We start from the raw sequence: 20,316 nt of genomic DNA, 5'->3' as shown, positions 1-20,316 counted from the left end.
TTTTGATTGATTTCAAATTTAATCCAATGGAACGGACATAATTGATTTGAACTTTATTTAAAAGAATTGAAACGGTTATTGAAGGAATAACAATATTTCGAAAAGATCATTAAATTCAATATGTATATTGCTTACACGTTGATACTTTCTAAATCTCTACTAAAGTTGATTTTAATGATAAGGAAAATTATATAGTTCGAGTACCTTAATACATCACGTATTTAAAAAATAGAATTTTGAAACCGACACGGCTTAAGACTTTTTATAAAACCGATTTAATTTAGGGTTCAATTACACAAAATTAAAAAAAAAAAGCTGTAACCCCAAGTTTCGTAAAAAAATCATTTTTTTAAAGAAACTATAAGTTTAGCTATGAAATTTATAAATCCTGATGAAAGACATTAATCGCTTGTCCAAGGGGGTTAAAAGGGCTTAACTCAAATATTGATTATAAAAATTCTCAATTCTCTAGATATCAAGTAATTCTAACTTAAACGTTAAGAAATATTCGTATAATTTAATTGACATAACCATATGGATAATTAAGAGTACAAAGTCTGACTTTGTATAATTTTAATAGTATTTGGTCATGAGTTTTTCTTCACCAAATTGTTGATTATCTCGAAAACATTCAATACTGTACTAATAAGTAATAAACGTTTCATTACTTATAATACTAAGAAAATTTAATACATAATAGGTAATGAACTTTTTAATTTTAAATAATGTATGATGTATGATGTATAAAATGTTAAAATTCAGATTATCATAATTATTCTATGACATATGATATTTTCGAGGAGATAGATCCTTTTCAAGTTAATCTTTTTTCAAGGCTATGCCAATCAAATTACCTTCAATTACCGTTATCAGTGAACTTATGGGTACCCTATCAATTGATTCAATGAGTTAGGCCTAGTGTCGTTGTTACATGTTATAACTTCTTATCTTTTATACTTAATTAACTTTGTGTCAAGTTTCTAATTTTAGTGTCATTCTTTTAATTTTGATTATTAAAGACACAAGCCCTCTTTCTGTCTGTGATTGAATGAAAGGCTGACTTGAGACTGTTAGTAATAAGTACGAAAAATGATAATTTAAATTGTTATTATCTTAGGGAAATGAATCTCAACTGATCTACATACACCTAAGAAAATTATTATTATACATCACATACATTATATATACATTACAATACATTAATTTATTATACTATTAAGAAAATTATTATTATTATTATTATAATATCTAATAATATTATAATACTAAAATTAATAAACAAATCAATAAACTAATTTTTTCAAGAAAATTTTTATTCTATAAATATAAGTTTAATTTCCCCTTGAAATTTTAGAAAGTTTAATAATTCTTATTTATTATCTATAATTAATCTATAATTTATCAAACAATTATAAATTAATCAATTATATTCATACTTATTTACAAACTATTACAACTAATACAATTATTAACTAAAAATGGATATTCACTCTTCTGATTCTTTTGATCCTGAAACATACAAGAGAGAAAATAATATTCAAATTCCACCCCCAAATGGTAATGGTCAATATGATGATAGTACTTTTAATAAATCAAATATTATTAATCAAGAACCAAGTGTTAAACCAGACATGGTATTAAAAAATTTTGCCAAGACTTATGAAACTCCAAAAGCTGGTGGTTATCAATCATTTATTTCAGGTTTAGGTTCAATTTTTGGTCAATGTGGTATGTTTTGCTTTTTATGTGAAAATCCTTATAAAGAAGTTGATCAAGGTGAAGTTGGTTTAGTTCAAACTTTTGGTAGATTATCAAGAACTGTTGAACCTGGTTTAAGTTATGTTAATACTTGGAGTGAAAAATTAACAAGAGTTAGTATTAAAATTAATATTAGAGAAATTCCAGCTCAAAGATGTTTAACAAGAGATAATGTTTCTGTTATTATTACTTCAGTTGTTTATTATAATATTATTGATCCAATGAAAGCTATATTTGCTATTCAAAATATTCATGAAGCTATTATTGAAAGAACTCAAACTACTTTAAGAGATGTTATTGGTGGTAGAATATTACAAGATGTTGTTGAAAAAAGAGATGAAGTTGCTGAATCAATTGAACATATTATTTCCAAAACTGCTTTTGATTGGGGTGTAAACATTGAAAGTATATTAATTAAAGATTTACAATTACCTGATAAAGTTCAAGCTTCATTATCAATGGCTGCAGAAGCTAAAAGAATTGGTGAAGGTAAAATTATTAATGCAAAAGCTGAAGTTGAAAGTGCAAAATTAATGAGAAAAGCTGCTGATATTTTAGCTTCACCTGCTGCAATGAATATTAGATATTTAGATGCTTTACAAAATATGGCTAAATCTCCTGGTACAAGAGTTATATTCATGCCATCATCTCAAGAAATTGAAAAAATTGCTACAACTAATATTTATGATAAGGGTAAACATAAACCTCAAGATTTAGAAGAAGATTCTGCTTGGGCTGGTAATGATTTACCACCTGTACAAAGACCTCAATCTTCTCAACAAAGAGTTATTACTCAAACTGTTGGTTTACAAGAAGCTTTAAAATAGTTTGGGTAAATTTTTTTTCAATATTTTCATTTCTTCTTTATTTTGGTTGTTGCAAGCAACAATTTTTTTTTTTCAAATTTTTTAATTTTTGAATTTTTGATAATGATTATGATTAGTGATTGAATTTTTTTATAGTTTTATACTTTAATTTATAATTTTTAATGAGTGATTAAATATTTTATAATTGACTTTGTTAATCTCTTAAGTATATTGATTGCAAAATATTATGATAAGAGTAAAAAGAATATTAAAACGCGCGTGATTATCGCATTTGCTGCGCTTTATTTGGGCACTACTACCAAATTAAAAATAAAAAAGGAAATTAGTCCAAATTTATACCGATTTGATAAAATCAAAAAAATTAATTAAATTGGCTATTAAATTTTTCATCAACAAAATCATTCACCATTTCAATACCTACCCCAAACCTTTCATTCCAATTTGCATTACACGACCACAAACAATACGATGAATGGGTATAATATAAACAATGGCTATCCACTAAATGATAATAATTCTCCATCAATTCCACAAATCAACATTGCCAATCTGAATAATAATAATAATAATTCAAATTATACCCATAATAACCAAAATAACAATTCACGACTAAATTTTAATAGTATCAAACATTTATATACGGATCAAAATAAATTAGTTCATAGTGATAATAATAGTTATGAAAATCTATCACCTCCTTATCGTCGACCTTCAATGTCTGTTGATTCAATACCTTATGATGATTCACCCCAAGATGATTCAAGTATTCCATTAAGTTTAACTGCTCAAGAACTCACATTACAAGAATCAAAAACTTATATGAGATGGTATAGTGATATTTTAGCAAGAACAAATAATCGAACTATTTCAATTAATGACGTTTTTAATTTTTTAATAAATTTTAAAATTACAGATGATTGTAGAAATCAAATAAATCAAATTTTTAATAAAATAAGTTATAGTGTTAATATTGGAGAATTTTTTGCTTTATTAAGAGTTATAAGTCATACATTAAAAGGTGAAACTCCACTGAGAAAATTAATTAAAGTGGTTGCACCAGTACCTACACCACCTTCAATATTATCAAAAAAGAGATTAAATGATGAAGAAGAAGACACAACAGAAGAACAAACCCCAAACACATTAGACGATAATAAACCAATGGCACCATTAGATATAGATAGTTTTACTCAATTTTTATTAACTGGAGAAAGACCAGATTCAAACTCCAACGTAACAACATCAAAAATTAGAAAATCAAAAAAAGTTAAATTTTCAGATCAAATAAATATTCATGATTCTTCACAAAATTATATATCACCTATACATTCACCATTACCAACATTAGAAAATCAATTAGATTATTCATTACCAATGGATCAATTATTAATACAAATGGCAAATAAACAACCACAAAAAGAACAAGAAGAAGAAAAAGAAGAATTAAAAGATATGGAATCTCAAATTAATCATTTTCATAATTTAAATACTGTTGATACTATTTCAGTAGATGGTACTCCAAGACAACCACAATCTTTAGAAAATGATAATGATAATAATAATAATAATGATAATCAATTATTAAAACCAAATATGACTGGTCCTGCACAAATGTCAAAATTTATATCATCTTTAAATTCAGAACAACCTTCGTACCAAAATGATAACTTAACTCCATTAAGACCAAATGTAACTGGACCAGCAGATATGGCAAGATTATTCGCACCAAACCAACAACAACAACAAAATCACCAGCAATCACCACCACATCAACAACAAAATCAAAATCAACAGTATAATCTACAACAATCATCATCACAACAACAACAACAACAACAACAAGAACAACAAACAAGTCCTAAAATCTCACTACTGGCATTCTCATCCCAAATGACTGGTCAAACAATGGAAAATACTTTACAAAATGGTAAACCACCAGTACCTCGTCATAGATCATATTCATCACCAACACCAAATAAAAATGCCCCACCACCTCCACCACCACGAAGAAGAAACATTTCAAACACTAATCAAAGATCAATATCTCCATTACCACAACAACAACAAAATTCACCATCACCATTGCGATACAATGCATATAATAATCAACAACAATTTCTGCCTCAACCTCCTGCATTACCTCCTAAGATTCCCAACGACGTTTATTCGGGGAATAATGACTCTACTACTAATATCTTGGATGATCTTAAGGCGTTACAAGAAGAAGTTGATAAGATTAGAAATTTAACTGGTGGGTTTTAGACCAAATTTTTAAGACTGTTAGCATACACATAGAATTTTATACCTTTTACAATACAAATTTTATCATCATTTTATCAATCACTATTGATTCATTAATCTATACTTCTAGTACTCTATACATATAATTACTCTATTATTTAACCTCAGACACAATCAGCTCAATTTCTTTTTCAAAATCATCAACAACTTTATAAAAAACATCTTCAATCTCTTCAATACAACCAAACAAAACATTCATTCCATTCAAATCACTAACAACATTTAATTGTAAATGACAACCAAACCCACACCCTTGATTGAAATAACAATCTTCAAATGGTAATTTCCCAACGTTACTTAATTCAACTGTATGTCTACCATATGAGCCTATTCTTTGTCTAAAGAAATCCTTGATGTTGACTAATTTTAATAAAGCTACCTGATAAAATGGATTTCTTGATTCCAAATCTTTAGTTAGTTTTGTTGATATTTTTCCACTGGTTTCTATATTATCAAATGGTGGATCTAACTTTATAACTGATTCTGCAACACAACCTTGATACTTGTCTATTGATTGATCGTATTTTCTACCGTTCAATGGAATAGTCACGTCTAATGCTTTTTCAGGATAATATTTCAGTAAAATTTTTAAAGATATAGCAGCTAAGAATGGTGTTAAAGTTAATTTATTGGATCTTACGTAAGTTAGCAACTTTGATAATTTTTGAGAATTGATTCTAAGTATTTTGAATCTGTTATTTAATATTTGATCGACTGATATTGGGGTAGTTTTGAAAATTGGATATTTTGTAGTTTCATTGAACCATGGAATATAGATACTTGTGAGATTTTTAATTGTTTGTATGATTGGTAATGAAAAAACTGAGCTTGTGTCTGTTATTGAAGGAGGAACTGACTTTATATCTTCTGCTCTTGAAATGAGCTCTAAATTGGGTAAATCTTTAAGATTTTTTTGATTTAATATATTGATTTCTTCCATTAAATCTTTATGAAAGAAACATCCACTGTTCCCATCAAAATAAATATGACTACAAACAATAGTAAGATAATTTTTGTTAATGATAAGTCTCCATAATGGTTTATTAACATTTATTTCCAAAAAAATATCATTCAAATTTGTAAAATATTCCTCATCTATATCACTTGACTCATTCACTATCAAATCATCATATTTAATATCTATAGCTCGTATCATATAATTTTTATAATCTTCGTCGTTGTCATTGGTTTTAAAATAATTACAACCTAATATTGGGTTTTTCTCAATGACTCGATGAATAGCATTTGAAAGTAAGATTGATAATTGATTGGAGTCATAATTTTGAAATATTGGATACTTGACGGTAATATTGAAATTTGGGTAGTATTTATTATCAACTCTACATAATTGATACCTTTCTAAAAGTGAAGGTGATCTTAAGTCCATTGTTGATAAGAATCTATCAAAGTATTAATACTGAGGGTATAGAAAAAGCTATTTTCTGTGAAAAATGTAAAAGTCAATCTTATCGATTTAATTCATACTTTATTCAAAGAAAATTCCGTAATTTTAATTCCGTTTATTTTTGTTAAGAATTACGAGTTAAGTTTTTTTTGCAACCTCTTGTCACAATTATCATCAAGCTTGAACACCTGCTTCAATTCGACTCATTATAGTTACAACTATACTAGATTATACTTGACAAACTTGAAAACTTGTCAGCTTAAGATAGCATAAAAGATTCTCTACTACACTTTTTTTTTTTTATCTAAAATATCTATATTATAAATAAATTATTATACAAAATAAACTAATATACATGTAAAGTAAAATGTAAAAATTGATAATGAAATAAACGAAAGAATAAGCAACGAAATGATGAAATGAAAAAAATAATTGAATTGATTTTAATTATCACTTAAATTTTAATTTTTAAGCTTAACTAAATAAAATTATCAAAATAGTTAAACTTAATAACCATTTTGAAATTATTGATTTTGAACTTTTACCTTCATAAGTATTGATAGGAGTTATCGATGATGATGATGAAGGTAATGATAATGAACTAGTACCTGTTGATTGTTGAGCAGGTATTGAATATGTTTGTGAAGCTGATGATGTATTAAATGTGTAACCTGTAGAAGATGATGATGGTTTAACAACTTCAGTTTGAGTAGATTGTAAGTCTTCAGGACCGTTTGTATTAATTGGAGTTGAATCAGTTGGATTATCCAAACCATTTGAATTATTAGATCCATTTGAATTACTAGATCCATTTGAATTATTAGATCCATTTGAATTATTTGATCCATTTGAATCATTAGATCCATTTGAATTATTAGAACCATTTGAATTATTAGATGCATTTGAGTTATCAGATCCATTTGAATTATTAGATCCATTTGAATTATTAGAACCATTTGAGTTATTAGATCCATTTGAGTTATTGACACCACTATTTGAACCGTTTAAATTATTTGTACCACTATTTGAACCGTTTGAATTATTTGTACCATTCGAGTCTATCGAACTATTCAGATCACCTGATGAAGAAGAATTGTCTGAGCCATTAGCATTGTTTGAGCCATTAACACTGTTTGAGCCACCGGACTCATTAGAAACGTTCAGTGGGGAAGAACTGTTACCATTAATAGACAGATCTGAATTAGAAGCATTTCCTTGAGCATTGTCTGAGCTAGCAGCATCAGGATTCAAACTTGAAGCTGTTGTAGGTTCTATGCTAGAATTTTGTTCATTAGTTGAAGGTTCTTGAGATGATGGCGTACTTGAATTGGTTTCTTGAGCTAATTCCGAATTGGCAGATGTAGTTGGTGGAAGTGGATTTGAAGTGTTTGGAATTTCAGTGTTCAAAGGTAATACTGGTGAGTTTTCTGGTGTGACTTGTGATCCAGTTTGAGTGGAAGTATTATCCCCTTCCTCACCATTAGTTGACGCACTTTGAGCTGCTGTAGTAGTAGCAGGAACATTTGCAATGGTATTTGGTGAAGTATCACCGTCTTTTGTTTCCGATTGAGATTCTAAGGTAGGAATATCAGAACTGTTTTCATTCGGAGATTGTGTTTCCTTTGTAAAAATTGATGGTGGGATTGATTCAGTATTAACAATTGGTGTGGTAGTTGCTCCTTCCAAATATGTTGAAGAATCGATGATGGTGGCTGGGGTTTCAACTTCAGTTGATGGATAGTCCGAAGTCTCTAAGTAGGTGGAACTAGAAACTAAAGTTGGAGCTTGAGTACTCGAATTTCCATATGGTCCATAAATTGAAGAACGTGGTTGAGTCAGGGTAGTTGAGGAAAGTAATGATAATTGAATTGTGGAAAAAGATGAGGCAAGACTTTCAGTATTAATTTTTGATGCTGATGGATTAGTAACAATGGTAGAATCTGCATCAACTGCTGAATTGTAACTTGGTGAGGAACTCAAACTTGATGGATAATCAGTAGAACTTGCATCAACTGCTGAATTGTAACTTGATGATGAACTCAAACTTGCTGAATTAATAACAATGGTAGAATCTGCATCAACTGCTGAATTGTAGCTTGGTGAGGAACTCAAACTTGATGAATTGATATTATCAGTCGAACTTGCATCAACTGCTGAACTGAAACTTGGTGAAGAACTCAAACTTGATGGATTAGTAAAAATGGTAGAATCTGCATCAACTGCTGAATTGTAGCTTGGTGAGGAACTCAAACTTGATGAATTGATATTATCAGTCGAACTTGCATCAACTGCTGAACTGAAACTTGGTGNAACTGCTGAATTGTAACTTGATGAAGAACTCAAACTTGATGGATTAGTAAAAATGGTAGAATCTGCATCAACTGCTGAATTGTAGCTTGGTGAGGAAATCAAACTTGATGGATTCAAATATTCAGTAGAACTAGCATCAACTGCTGAATCGTAACTTGATGATGAACTGAAACTTGATGGATTAGTAAAAATGGTAGAGTCTGCATCAACTGCTGAATTGTAGCTTGGTGAGGAAATCAAACTTGATGGATTGAAATACTCAGTGGAACTAGCATCAACTGCTGAACTGAAACTTGGTGAAGAACTTAAACTTAAACTAAAGCTTGGACTGAGACTTGGAGTAGTGGAGTTATAATAAACAAAACCAGTGCTGCTTGTAGTAGAGTCTAAATCAGCGCTCGAGCTATAAGATGATAAATCGCTAATGGAGCTTAAGACTTGGGTTGGCACACTTGATGATGTAAAGTCGAATGATGTGGAATCAGCATCAACAGCCGAATTATAACTAAAAGTTTCGGAAGAATAGCTTGAACTAGATTCTGAGAAACTTGATGAAAATTCACTACTGGAACTGTAAATTGAAGATGATGGTTTGATCTCTGAGCTAAAATCAATGGAGCTTGATGATGATATTAAACTTGAGGTATTATCTGTGGAGCTCGGCGATGTTTGGTAAGTTGTGTAGTCTGAGCTGATTGATGATGTTTGATAACTTGAAGTGTAATCTGAACTTGATGAAGCTTCATTAGTTGAACTGTAATCTGAGCCGATTGATGATGATTGTTGACTTGAAGTGTAATCTGAGCTTGATGAAGCTTCATTAGTTGAAATGTAGTCTGAGCTGATTGATGATGATTGTTGACTTGAGGTGTAATCTGAACTTGATGGAGCTTCACTAGTTGAAATGTAGTCTGAGCTGATTGATGATGATTGTTGACTTGAAGTGTTGTCTGAACTTGATGGAGCTTCATTAGTTGAACTGTACTCTGAGCTGGCTGATGATGAAATTGAGCTATAATCTGAAAAGCTGGATGCCAAATCACTAGATACAGATGGGACTTCGATATAAATAGTATCTGTCTGGCCAGGTCCATTAGTGCTTATGATTGTCGAGGTAAAATCATTTGTCCATGTTTGAGTAACAGTTATAGATGGGTTACTTGGATCCTTGATAACAACATAGTCAGTTCCCTGTACGTTATTGGTTATAGTGGAAGTAGTTGTGTAATTTTGATTCCAGAACTCAGTTGAAGTAATCGTTGGGTTAGATGGGTACAAAAGCAATACCATATCAGTACCCCCAGGTCCTTCTGTTATCGTTGATTGAGTAGCTTCTAAACCAGTCCAGAACCCGGTTGTAGTGACTGTTGGATTGTGAGGATCTAAAACATGAACGATATCGGTACTTCCTGGTCCATTTGTTTCAGTAGATGTGGTGATAAAGTCCCCTGACCAAAATTCAGTTAATGTGACTGTAGGATTGTGAGGTTTTAAAACTATAACACTATCAGTTCCACCTGGTGCTTGAGTAAATGTTGATTGAGTAGCTTCTAAACCAGTCCAGAACTCTGTTGTAGTGACTGTTGGATTATAAGGATCCAAAACATGAACTATATCTGAACTATCTGGCCCATTGGTTTCTGTTGAAGTGGAAATATAAGTCTCATTCCAAAATTCTGTTGTAGTAAATGTAGGATTGTGAGGTTTTAAAACTATAACACTATCAGTTGCACCTGGTGCTTGAGTAAATGTTGATTGAGTAGCTTCTAAACCAGTCCAGAACTCTGTTGTAGTGACTGTTGGATTATGAGGATCCAAAACATGAACTATATCTGAACTATCTGGCCCATTGGTTTCTGTTGAAGTGGAAATATAAGTCTCATTCCAAAATTCTGTTGTAGTAAATGTAGGATTGTGAGGTTTTAAAACTATAACACTATCAGTTCCCCCTGGTGCTTGAGTGATTGTAGATTCAGTAGCTTCTAAGCCAGTCCAGAACTCGGTTGTAGTGACTGTTGGATTGTGAGGGTCTAAAACATGAACGATATCGGTACTTCCTGGTCCATTTGTTTCAGTAGATGTGGTGACAAAGTCCCCTGACCAAAATTCAGTTAATGTGACTGTAGGATTGTGAGGTTTTAAAACTATAACACTATCAGTTCCACCTGGTGCTTGAGTAAATGTTGATTGAGTAGCTTCTAAACCAGTCCAGAACTCTGTTGTAGTGACTGTTGGATTATGAGGATCCAAAACATGAACTATATCTGAACTATCTGGCCCATTGGTTTCTGTTGAAGTGGAAATATAAGTCTCATTCCAAAATTCTGTAGTAGTAAATGTTGGATTGTGAGGTTTGAAAACTATAACACTATCAGTTCCACCTGGTGTTTGAGTGATTGTTGATTGAGTAGCTTCTAAACCAGTCCAGAACTCTGTTGTAGTGACTGTTGGATTATGAGGATCCAAAACATGAACTATATCAGTACTCCCTGGTCCATTTGTTTCAGTAGATGTGGTGACAAAGTCCCCTGACCAAAATTCAGTTGTTGTGATTGTAGGATTAAACGGCTCTAAAACGAATACGTAATCAGTAGCTCCAGGAGTATTGGTTTGTTCTGAAGTTGATGTAATTGACCCAATCCAAAATTGAGTCATAGTAACTGTTGGGTTATGAACTGCCAATACTTTTATTGTATCGGTTCCGCCAGGTGCATTGGTCATAGTTGTAGTTGAATCGGATGCACCATTCCAGAATATTGTTGTATAAACAGTAGGATTCGCTGTGTCGAAAATTTCAACAGTGTCAGTTTGACCTGGAGCTTTGGTATATGTAGTAGTACTAGCAAATGAGCCAGTCCAAAATTTCGTTGTAGTTTCAGTTGGATTAGCAGTGTCAAATACAATAACATTATCCGTTTCACCTGGTATATTCAGTTGCGTGGAGGTATATTGATAGTCACCAGTCCAAAATTGTGTTGTAGTTTCGGTAGGATTTGCAGGCATCAAAACTTCAATAACATCGGTACCACCTGGTTTATTGAACTCACGCGTAACACTTTCCATAGATCCAGTCCAGAATACTGTTGTGGTGATTGTAGGATTGGATGGGTATTCCACAATAACAGAATCAGTACTGCCCACTCCATTCTTGACAGTGGTAGTAATTATTGATGATCCATTGTAGAATTCGGTGACAGTTGAAGTAGGGTTGTATGGATATTCCACAATCACTGAGACGGTACCTCCAAATCCGTTTTTGATTGTTGTTGTAGTTAATGAAGGACCATTATAGAAAGTTGAAATAGTAGTTGTAGGATTGATTGGGTATTCAACAATAACTGAATCTGTACTACCTACACCATTTTTGACTGTTGTTGTAGTTAATGAAGCTCCACTGTAAAAGGTTGAAATAGTTGTAGTAGGATTAATTGGGTATTCAACAATAACTGAATCTGTACTACCTACACCATTTTTGACTGTTGTTGTAGTTAATGAAGGACCACTGTAAAAGGTTGAAATAGTTGTAGTAGGATTAATTGGGTACTCAACAATAACTGAATCTGTACTACCTACACCATTTTTGACTGTTGTTGTAGTTAATGAAGGACCACTGTAAAATGTTGAAACAGTTGTTGTAGGATTGACTGGGTATTCAACGATAACTGAATCTGTACTTCCTACACCGTTTTTGATTGTAGTTGTAGTTAATGAAGGACCATTGTAAAAAGTTGATATAGTAGTTGTAGGATTGACTGGATACTCAACAATAACTGAATCTGTACTTCCTACACCATTTTTGACTGTTGTTGTAGTTAATGAAGGACCATTGTAAAATGTTGAAACAGTTGTTGTAGGATTGATTGGGTACTCAACGATAACTGAATCTGTACTTCCTACACCGTTTTTGATTGTAGTTGTAGTTAATGAAGGACCATTGTAGAAAGTTGAAACAGTTGTTGTAGGATTGATTGGGTATTCAACAATAACTGAATCTGTACTACCTACACCATTTTTGACTGTAGTTGTAGTTAATGAAGGACCATTGTAAAAAGTTGAAACAGTTGTTGTAGGATTGATTGGGTACTCAACGATAACTGAATCTGTACTACCGACTCCATTTTTGACTGTTGTTGTAGTTAATGAAGGACCACTGTAAAATGTTGAAACAGTTGTTGTAGGATTGACTGGGTATTCAACGATAACTGAATCTGTACTTCCTACACCGTTTTTGATTGTAGTTGTAGTTAATGAAGGACCATTGTAAAAAGTTGAAACAGTTGTAGTAGGATTGATTGGGTATTCAACGATAACTGAATCTGTACTTCCTACACCGTTTTTGATTGTTGTTGTAGATAAAGATGCTCCACTGTAGAAAGTTGAAATAGTTGTAGTAGGATTGATTGGATACTCAACAATAACTGAATCTGTACCACCTACACCATTTTTGACTGTTGTTGTAGTTAATGAAGGGCCACTATAGAAAGTTGAAATAGTTGTAGTAGGGTTGATTGGGTATTCAACAATAACTGAATCGGTACTACCTACACCATTTTTGACTGTTGTTGTAGTTAATGAAGGACCATTGTAAAAAGTTGAAACAGTTGTAGTAGGGTTGATTGGGTATTCAACAATAACTGAATCGGTACTTCCTACACCATTTTTGACTGTTGTTGTAGATAAAGATGCTCCACTGTAGAAAGTTGAAATAGTTGTAGTAGGATTGATTGGATACTCAACAATGACTGAATCTGTACCACCTACACCATTTTTGACTGTTGTTGTAGTTAATGAAGGGCCACTATAGAAAGTTGAAATAGTTGTAGTAGGGTTGATTGGGTATTCAACAATAACTGAATCGGTACTACCTACACCATTTTTGACTGTTGTTGTAGTTAATGAAGGTCCATTATAGAAAGTTGAAATAGTTGTAGTAGGATTGATTGGGTATTCAACAATAACTGAATCTGTACTTCCTACACCGTTTTTGACTGTTGTTGTACTTAGAGAAGGTCCATTATAAAATATTGAAACTGTAGTGGTTGGGTTAGTTGGATAATAGACAACGACTGAATCCGTGGAGCCAACACCATTTGTTGTTGTTGAAGTGACAATTGAATTACCTCCGTAAAATGAACTCATTGTTGTAGTTGGGTTAGGTGGGTATTCAACTATGACCAAATTTGTACCACCTGGAGTATTTAAAGAAGCTGTAGTGGATAATATGTTTCCAGACCAAAATGCTGAGGTTGTAGTAGCTACATTTGAAGGATATTGGGCCACAACGTAATCTGTTCCACCAGGTCCATTTTTAGTTGTGCTTGTTATTACACTTGATCCTGTCCAATAGGTGGTTGTAGTCCGAGTTGGATTAGGGGGATAGTCTATTACTATTGTATCTGTTTTACCAGGTCCTAATTTAGTGGTTGATGTAGAAGTTATTGAACTTGACCAAAATATTGATTTTGTAGTTGTTGGATTAGATGGATATTCAATTACTATAGTATCGGTTCCACCTGGTCCATTAGTTGAAGTAATTGTGGAAATATATGAATTTGACCAAAAAGATTTGATTGTGGTAGTAGGATTAATGGGATAATTGATAATAACTGTGTCTAGTGTGTCCGATGGATTTATAATTGTTGACGCCGACTGACTCAGACCCGTCCAAACTGAAGTTAGTGTAGTTGTTAAATGATAAGGATTATCAATATATACTGTAGCTGTTGCACCAGGTGTATTGGTTATTGTACTATATGATGTAGATAAACCAAGATGAGAATTTGTAACTGTCACTGTTGGTACAGGTTGAAAAACTTCAATTGTTTGTGTTTTATCCTTACTTGGATTAAATGGAAGTGTAGTAACACTTGCTTTCAGACCAGTTATTGTACTAGTAGTCAATACTACCACTTTCCCGTTAGCAAAAGCTGATTCTTGTACGTATGGCTGGTATTCTATATACCCACCAGCACTTAAAGCATAGCTTAAATCTACACATTGTGCAGTATTTTTCATAGTAAATTTAACATTAACGCCATTTGGAGTGTTATAGAACGTGTCAGCAAAAGCTTGATAACCAGCTGGAACATTTTTATAAGTAACAAGTAACTGACTTGATGAACATGATTGTGTGACAATATAATCAGTGATGAAACTTTTTGGATAATTCCATGCATTGAGACCCCCAGGTGCGAAACCAACGTGCCAATTTGAACAGTCAATCGTCTGACCAGGAGCTGCAACGAAACCAATTGTACCACTACTATAACCATTTGAACATTTCGGAGCAGCTATATAAAGTTGTTCTTTGTTTAATGATGGAATGGATCTCACAAAATTGTATCCGAGTACTGCATCGCTTCCAGGACCTGCAAATACAACTGAAGTTGAAAGTTGATTTGAACCATCGTAGAAAGAAACTGTATTTGTACCAACTCCTGAAAAACAAGAAGCGTCTTGAAGATCAACATAATTACCTGATCCACCAACATTAAATTCCAAAGGAATTGACACTGTTCCAGTTGCAACTTTTGCAGGTGTAATAGCTGAACTAGCTGTACAAGTAAGTGTTGAATAAGAAACAATTAATTCACCAGGATTCAAATTACACGTAGCATAAGTTGCTCCTTGTGCAACTAAATCAACTGAAGTTTGACTAGTAATGAATTTGAATACACATGGCATAGTTAATGTAAAAGTATCTCCAGGATTAACTTTAGTTCCATCCATATTCCAACCTAATACGGCTGTCCAAGTAGGATTATTTGGAGCTTGAGTTAGCGCCGAGTCTCCCGCCCAAGTAAGTGAATTGAAACTCGTGAATATTCCAGATACTTCTGCAGCATGAATTGACCGCAGTATAAATGCAAATAAAATCAATAACAACTGTAGAAGCATTTTATATGTGATAAAATTATGATGATGATGGGAGTTTGGTGATGATTAGGTTTTGTAAAAGATTATTGATTTAATTTCCCTACATGATGAATTTTGATGGATTTGGATAATTTAAATATCTTATACTGCTACATTTTCTCTGAATTATTACTCAAATGCATTTTTCCAGTTATGTATGATGTAAAAACACAACTCCTGTATTGTCTCATTGAGAACACAATTTCTTTTTCGTATCATTTTTTTTATTTTATTTTTTATTATTTCATTTTTAATTATGTGAATCGGTTAAATTTTGGAATTAATACAATTCCAATTGAATTAAACTTTCACAATATCTATCAACTTTTTAACCTTAACTATCTAAATTTGATTTATAACATTTAACATGTACAATTATTAATTTTTTTTCTATTTTATTTTTTCTTTTGTGTCAAAGAAATTTTTAAATGGAATAAAATTATAATTTAAAAAAAAAAAAAATTAAAAAAAAATTAAAAAAAAAATAAAACCCTTTAAAGAAAAAAAAGATTTAAAAAAGTTTAAAGTTTAAAAATATTTACGAAGAAAACTAAAATTAATTTTATATCAAACTTATTTTATTATATAAGAAGCTAAACTTTTTTAATTAAGCAAATTTTTTTGGTTTAATACTGTGACTTGAAAAAGTTCATTGAAACATCCCCTCAATAATTTAAAGACTTAACATCTAATTTATAAACTTCAATTAAAATTAAATGTCAACCCTCAAACGGCTTCAATTAAAGTTGTGAAAGTTTGTGTGAAGTTTTTTCAGTTTTAGTTTTTAAAAAAAAAAGTAATATTAACTTCACATATCAACACAAAACAAAAGCTTTTTGTGTGAAGTCTTGAAATTGCCTTGATACATTTAATTTACATAAGTTAGATATGTTTTTGAGGAAAAAGCCGTCGGTAGAATCTATTACTCATCATATTGTTCATTAATAATAAGTTTCTCAATTGCTTTCATAGAAGTATTGTCGAAAATTTATCGCGACTAGTAAAACAGATTACCATTGAAAATTGTAAGCTTCGAAATTCAGTAGTCTTGATATCAATCATTTTGGATTTTAAAATAATCGATGTTGAAAGAATGGAGTAAGAAAATTAGCTAAATTGTGTAGATCAGAATTGAATCTTTCACATTGGACTCGGAATTCCAAATCGCAAACTGATACTTTGGTTGATTAAAATGATTAATAGAATATATAGTTATTTCTTTTTTTTTCAATACTTCAATTAAGCTCAAAGTTTTAAAAGATCCATGCATATGCATAATGAAGTTGCTTACGCCTTTTAGTTGATATTTTGATTTTCCGTTTTAAATTTACGATTCAAATTAAAATGGTTCATTCAGTATTTTGAAGGTTCTAATGTTTTAATGTCTTCACCAATCATTTCTTTATCTACCATTAAAGTTTGTTACAAATCTAGTTTTATGTCATCTTGTAATCTAGTAATCTCAAATTACAATCGGCTCAAAAAAGTATAATGAAAATTTAATGAACATATACATATTGAAAAAAAAAAAAAAGCACTAATTAGCTAGCCAAATTTAAACCACAAATTCTGCTAATGCACAAATGCTAGAATATGAATTGAAATTTGTGATACTTGAGAGGTCTCAATTTAGTTAGTGGAACCATGAATTGACGTAAATTGTAATATCTTATCATGTGAGATTAATCATATATAGTAAAAAAGTATTAGTTCATGACGACTTAAACGATAAGATATATTTATGTAGACAAAATTAGTTAAATTTGAATAGTAATAAACTAAAAATTTTTCAGTGAAGAATCTCTTTACAAATCCCAAGTAATAGTCCATCACAAAACGCTGATTCTATTCGTACATGTTGTAAATACAATCTATGAATTTAATATCACTCGATTTTACCCAAAGTTCATGTTCGTATTTCATATAAAGAAGGCGCAAATCATTTTTAAAACATTGTAGATCTTAATTCAAACTTTAAAATATAGTTTTGTAAAACCTTCGCTGTTACAATTCGTTTACAACCTTATGAATCACCACCTTATCAAAATAGGTTGACGATGACAATTAAATAACAGATAAACTTTGAGCAAACCCTTTAAGTACAAAAGTGAGCGAAAAAGCAATCCTGATGAAGTCACCCCAATTAATTATCTGTTTTTTTAATTATCTTAGCCAAATGGAAAAATAATTACTCCGCGCTATACAGAACAGGGAATAATTAGGCATCATGACTTAAAATTTTATAGCAAAATTAGGCATGAGATCATAAGTTAATCACTTAAAATATAGAATAAATGATAATTAGTAAATACTATGATGATCTTCTTGATATCAAATTGCTGATCTTTCAAAGCCTATTATCTTTCAATTTAAAAAAACTTAGAGTTTGAAGGGTCTTTCTATTGTTCCTATTTGCAAGGAAAAAATGTTATTTTTGATGATAGTCTTGAAAACGTTTGTGTTATAAAACGATTGCTGACAACTCCATAGTCAAGAGTGAGTAAACGATGTAGAGAAGTTCGAATCAATTTGGTAACAAAGTTAAGTTCATTTTAAAATTCTACTTAAAACTTTTATCATAATTATAATAATTTATTATATTTCAAATATCCATGTATAGAATATTATTTTAATTATGTGGCAAGATTATTAAATTTCTTTTTAAAGAAATAAAATTTACGAGATGTTATTTTTTCAAATCTTTAAAAAGAAGCAACACAAAGTTTTTAACTTTTTAGTAATTAATGTCAACCGAAAATAAACTGAACTGATAAGTTAACTCTTTATGTAACATCAAAAGTTGCAAATCTAAAATGTTTTAGTCTTAATCAAACATTAATATATACGGAGCGTTTCGGATGAAATGTCATGTTTTAAATATACACATATATTGATCTAGTATTGGTTATTCATAATTTAACTCAAGAGTTCTTGAGTTCAAAAAGATAACTATATTTTGGGTGACGAGGTGATCGATCAATTCAATTGAATAAAATGAGATTTGTACGCCTGAATACTATGGGGGAAACTCGGTGATTGATCTTAACATTTTATGTTAACACAAACTTAATGCAGTTAGTTATCGTTATGAGCTTTGGACAAAGTGTATTCTGTTATTTTTCCGGTTTCTCTGCATTTACCGTAAGGGAAAAGATAGAAAAAAGAAACATTGAAGTAGTAACAATACATGTCAGTTTGAAAGATTTACTTTATCAAGGCTTTTAGTCCTTTCAATAATGGTCTGATCTTTCAAGAAAAGTTGTGATGAACTCTTGTTTGTAGAAAACTTGAAAAACTTGTTCGCCAATAGACAATTTTTGACTTAATAGGTCATTTGTATATTTCAAAATATCAGGCGGCCAGTATGTCAAGTACGGCCCTTTAAATTTAGTGAACGCCCTCAATTGATGGTAAGTCAATCACAAATTACAGTTTATCGGTAGCCTCAAATAACCAGTTGTATTTTTGCATTATCGAATGTTTCGGGTTTCTTGTAATCACTTAAAGGAATCTCATAACCAAAATTTCATCTTTTCATAACAACGTATACCGAACTATTAAGAAGTATTGATAGGTTGTGCATCATTCACTTAGTCGGAGAAAATATTTAGTCCTTATTGATCGTCGAATTTAGTAATGTTCGTAAATATTTCAAGGCTAAATATTATGATTATACATATACCTTTTGTAGGATCTACATAAAATGCTTTTTTAGTTACTCAAAATTTTGAAACTCGGGTTTTACTACTAAACCTAAATATCATTCATAACCATCTATAGACCCGTTCTTTAGAATAATCAACTATGTTCAAGGCGCTGAGACCCCTCATCTGTTTTGAACTAATTATAGTTTTGTGATTAGAAAAAGTGTGATCATGGTCACATCATTTGTTTCTTTCAATTCAATAAACTCGTGTATGATTTGTGTGATTTAACCGCAAAAGCGTCCAGTTCAATCCTATAATCTCTTTCCAATTTTCAATTCATATTCTATAGAATTAATCTCCAAAATGTCCCGCCCGCCCCATAAGTAATAGCCAGAATCTTGCATAAATCCGCCCTCAAATATTTTCCGTATTTTGAATAAAAGTAAAACTTTCTCGTAAGTGGTACCAAAAATGGAAAAAGTTCTTGATTGCTTGCCAAATAGGAGATTTTGCAAATCTTACAAATATATTACTAAAAAAAGTAAGATTCATTGAAATTAATCCGTACAATACCAAGGACAAAAAAAAATCAAGTGTGAGTGATGCCGTATCTCACTTATCTTGATTTTATGTTTTTTAGGACATAAAAAAGTGTTGTTTTTTTCATTTTTTTTTCCACGTCGAGGCTCTACGTCGAATTAGGTCGATTTTTCGACCCAAAAAAGTGAAATGGTAGCAGAAAAATTACCGGATTAGGTAATTTTTTTTCTCGCCCTAATTTTTCGACCCATTTTTTGGTCGACTTTTCGCATACACTTTTGAATTAGGTCGATCCTTCTCCCTGTTCTTGAAAATTATCACGTGATCAAATTACTACTACTCATCTCAAGTACACTCACACTAATTTTTTCCTCCCACTTTATAGTCTACTTTATTTTACACTCTTTCGGTTGCGGCCATATCTAGCAGAAAGCACCGTTTCCCGTCCGATCAACAGTAGTTAAGCTGCTAAGAGCGAGACCGAGTAGTGTAGTGGGAGACCATACGCGAAACTCTCGTGCTGCAATCTTTTTTTGACCTTTTTTTTTGAAAATTTTTTTGAAACTTTAACCTTATTTTAAACTTTATACTTTAATTTTTCGTCCATGTTATC

General features: G+C 31.2%; 4 protein-coding genes across 4 annotated transcripts; 2 read left to right on the top strand and 2 right to left on the bottom strand. All coding sequences in view use genetic code 12, as the record gives it.

Annotated features, from left to right (window-relative positions):
• Positions 1-1,478: 1,478 nt before the first annotated feature.
• KGF54_000137 (uncharacterized protein) lies at positions 1,479-2,585 on the top strand (the record flags this gene model as incomplete). The annotated part of the gene is made up of 1 exon (XM_051761731.1): positions 1,479-2,585. One exon carries the CDS (start codon positions 1,479-1,481, stop codon positions 2,583-2,585), a length of 1,107 nt encoding a protein of 368 aa, XP_051622752.1.
• Positions 2,586-3,053: 468 nt separating this feature from the next.
• KGF54_000136 (uncharacterized protein) lies at positions 3,054-4,847 on the top strand (the record flags this gene model as incomplete). The annotated part of the gene is made up of 1 exon (XM_051761720.1): positions 3,054-4,847. One exon carries the CDS (start codon positions 3,054-3,056, stop codon positions 4,845-4,847), a length of 1,794 nt encoding a protein of 597 aa, XP_051622751.1.
• Positions 4,848-4,980: 133 nt separating this feature from the next.
• On the bottom strand, positions 4,981-6,273 carry KGF54_000135 (N-acetyltransferase; the record flags this gene model as incomplete). Its single annotated transcript, XM_051761709.1, has 1 exon — positions 4,981-6,273. The coding sequence occupies one exon, from the start codon at positions 6,271-6,273 to the stop codon at positions 4,981-4,983; it is 1,293 nt and encodes a 430-aa protein (XP_051622750.1).
• A 492-nt stretch (positions 6,274-6,765) lies between these two features.
• On the bottom strand, positions 6,766-15,498 carry KGF54_000134 (uncharacterized protein; the record flags this gene model as incomplete). The annotated part of the gene is made up of 1 exon (XM_051761698.1): positions 6,766-15,498. The coding sequence occupies one exon, from the start codon at positions 15,496-15,498 to the stop codon at positions 6,766-6,768; it is 8,733 nt and encodes a 2,910-aa protein (XP_051622749.1).
• Positions 15,499-20,316: the final 4,818 nt, after the last annotated feature.

This window comes from Candida jiufengensis (assembly GCF_024610255.1).
Source record: "Candida jiufengensis strain CBS 10846 chromosome Unknown scaffold9, whole genome shotgun sequence".
Lineage (NCBI taxonomy): Eukaryota > Fungi > Ascomycota > Pichiomycetes > Serinales > Debaryomycetaceae > Lodderomyces > Lodderomyces jiufengensis.
Note: the sequence above shows the minus strand (reverse complement) of the source record. Positions and strands in the feature narration are given on the sequence as shown.